At 58.6% G+C, this 2,257-nt stretch overlaps 1 protein-coding gene across 1 annotated transcript in view; it reads right to left on the reverse strand.

Moving 5' to 3' along the window:
- The window catches only part of LOC104128418 (steroidogenic acute regulatory protein, mitochondrial-like), a 5,324-nt gene that overhangs the window by 2,957 nt on the left and 110 nt on the right, over window positions 1–2,257 (reverse strand). Inside the window, 4 exon segments of the mRNA XM_035896681.1 lie at window positions 4–122; window positions 680–825; window positions 1,576–1,698; window positions 1,958–2,050. Coding sequence (XP_035752574.1) covers window positions 4–122; window positions 680–825; window positions 1,576–1,698; window positions 1,958–2,050 — 481 coding nt within the window.

A 2,257-nucleotide genomic window follows, 5' to 3' on the forward strand; every position in this document is an offset into this window, starting at 1 on the left:
TGCTCCATCCCCTCAAACAGCTCCCGCTGCAGCCGTGCCACCGGCGCCGCCAGGACCACCTCTGCCCGGAACACTGTGCCCAGCCCGGGGAGGGCAGCGCTGGCCACGCTGGCCCCGGTGTCCTGGGAGAGCAGAGAGCCTGCATGGAGCCCCTCGCCCAAACCCACCCCCAGGGGCACCGGCTACGCGCTGAAATGCCTTGCTAATAACTCATCCCCCTCCTCCTTTTAATCACTGGTCTACAGTCGAAAGCTATTCTATCTAAATCATGCCACTACCATTGCTTTATTTTTTTTATTTATTTTAAGCTCCTTTCTAGCTAAATTAATTCAGCAAACAGCTTAACGAACAAATGCCGAAAATAACAACCAAGCTGCTATCTGTTGGGTTTTCCTGCAGAAACGCTCCTGGCTTTCCCTCCCGGGAACACCATTATCCCAAGTTTCCCCCTCCATGCTTTTTCCCGCTGCCTATTTACTTTGCAGATTTGCTTGCGAACGCGCTTGACAAAGGCTGGCTTGGAAACCCTCTTTGCCCCGCATGCTTTGGCACGGCACGTCTCCTGGAGCGCACCGGTTCCCTCCAAGCGGGAGGAAATCTCCCTTCCCCAGGCTCCTTCCTCCCCCCGAGAGCTTTTTTGGCGTGGAGCAGTAAAAGGCAAGAGGCAGCCGGGCTTTACCAGCAGCATTTCTGCCTGCCAGCCGACGGGCTGCTGCAGGATGCTCAGGGCTCGCTGCAGGGCCCTTTCGCCCTGGGCGATGAAGGAAAGGTCCACGCTGGAGAAGCAGCTGGGGCCGACGTCTCCGACCGTCCGAGGACAGGCGGCTGCGGGAGCAAGGCAGAGCGATGTAAAAATCCCCCCCCCTCCTCCCAGCTTTCGCCTGCGCACGGGGCTGCGGGTCCAGGAGCACCAACGGGTTTGCTGACCCCAAAGTCCCAGCTTTCACACCGCCGGTTTCCACCACGCAACTGGTCCCCTCTTGGGCTGGGGGACGGCTCGGTGCAGAAAACCCCCTGCCAGGAGCATCCCTGGCATTCAGTCACCGCTGACTGGCTTGGACAGCTTTTTGCAACTGCTTTCCAAATCAATTCCCGGTAACGCTGCGGTACAAATTGCGCCTTGCTTGGGTATTATGGACGTTGCATAGGCAGCCTTCGGACCAAGCCACGCGCCGGAGAAAAGAACAAGGTGAGTTTGCCAATTTTCAGGGCTTTAGGTAAGTGGTGGAACTGGAGACAGAGCAGGCACGCGACGGAACGCCGGTGAGTGCCTGTAACCTCTGCTAAAAGCTTTGGCTGCCTGCGCCGTGAGCCAGGGCAATTTTCCTTCCCAGAATCTCAGGGTTTCCCCGCTTAACCCAGTTTGCCATCAGGACTGGGAATGCTTTTAAGCTACCAGAGAGCTGGAAAGCAGCCTGGCAGTGAGAAGGCAATTGGCTCCGTTCCCCCAAAATATGGGTCAAATCATGCAGAGAGGGGTGTGTTTTAATGCACATCCCTCCATCGTGTCACGGGGGCGGGGGGGGGTGAGCGGGGCTGGGAAACGTGGTACCCAAGCGCCCGGGCTGAGCTTACCTGTCTCCTTCCCCACCAGCCTCTGAATATAACGAGGAATTTTGGAAGGCAGGCGACGGGATCCTCTTAGCACCAGCCCTCTCATGTCCCTCTGAATTGCCGCCAGGGCTGTCACCTTCAAGCCTAGGGGGGGGAGACGCGTGGGCTTTGGTGAGTACGGAGCATGCGAGGAAGATGCCGTGGTGCCCCATGCCTGCGCTGGAACTTTCTTTGCAGCCAAGACCAAGCCTACCGTAGGCATGACACAAGGTGGGAGGAAAATAGATGCGTAGACCGGACACTTCCAAGGGGATGCCCCCGGGATGCAGACTCAGCATCTCCTCGCGGAGCCGCTTTTCCGCCTGTTTTTCCCGAGGCGGGAGGGGAGGCGAGCGGTGCTTACCGGGCAGGCGGCGGAGGTGGTCGTGGGCGATGCCGCAGCACAGCTTGACCTTCTCTCCGAATGAGCCGTCCCTGCCTTGCCCTGGGCAGACGGCTGCAAGCGAACGCGTCCCCGGCTGAGATGGGACATGTCCGTGGTCCCCAGAGCCACTTTATCGAGGGCTGTGGTGGCAAAGGCAACTGGTGGCATCTGAGTGGAGGGGAAGGATGGGGTGGGAGTTGAGAGCAACATGGGCTTGCTCTTGGGGAGCGTGGAAGTAAAGCCACGCTCGTGGAAAATGGTGTTTCTTCCCATGGAAAT

Source organism: Egretta garzetta, unplaced genomic scaffold (genome assembly GCF_000687185.1).
Source record: "Egretta garzetta isolate BGI_Z169 unplaced genomic scaffold, ASM68718v1 scaffold536, whole genome shotgun sequence".
Classification (NCBI taxonomy): Eukaryota; Metazoa; Chordata; class Aves; order Pelecaniformes; family Ardeidae; genus Egretta; species Egretta garzetta.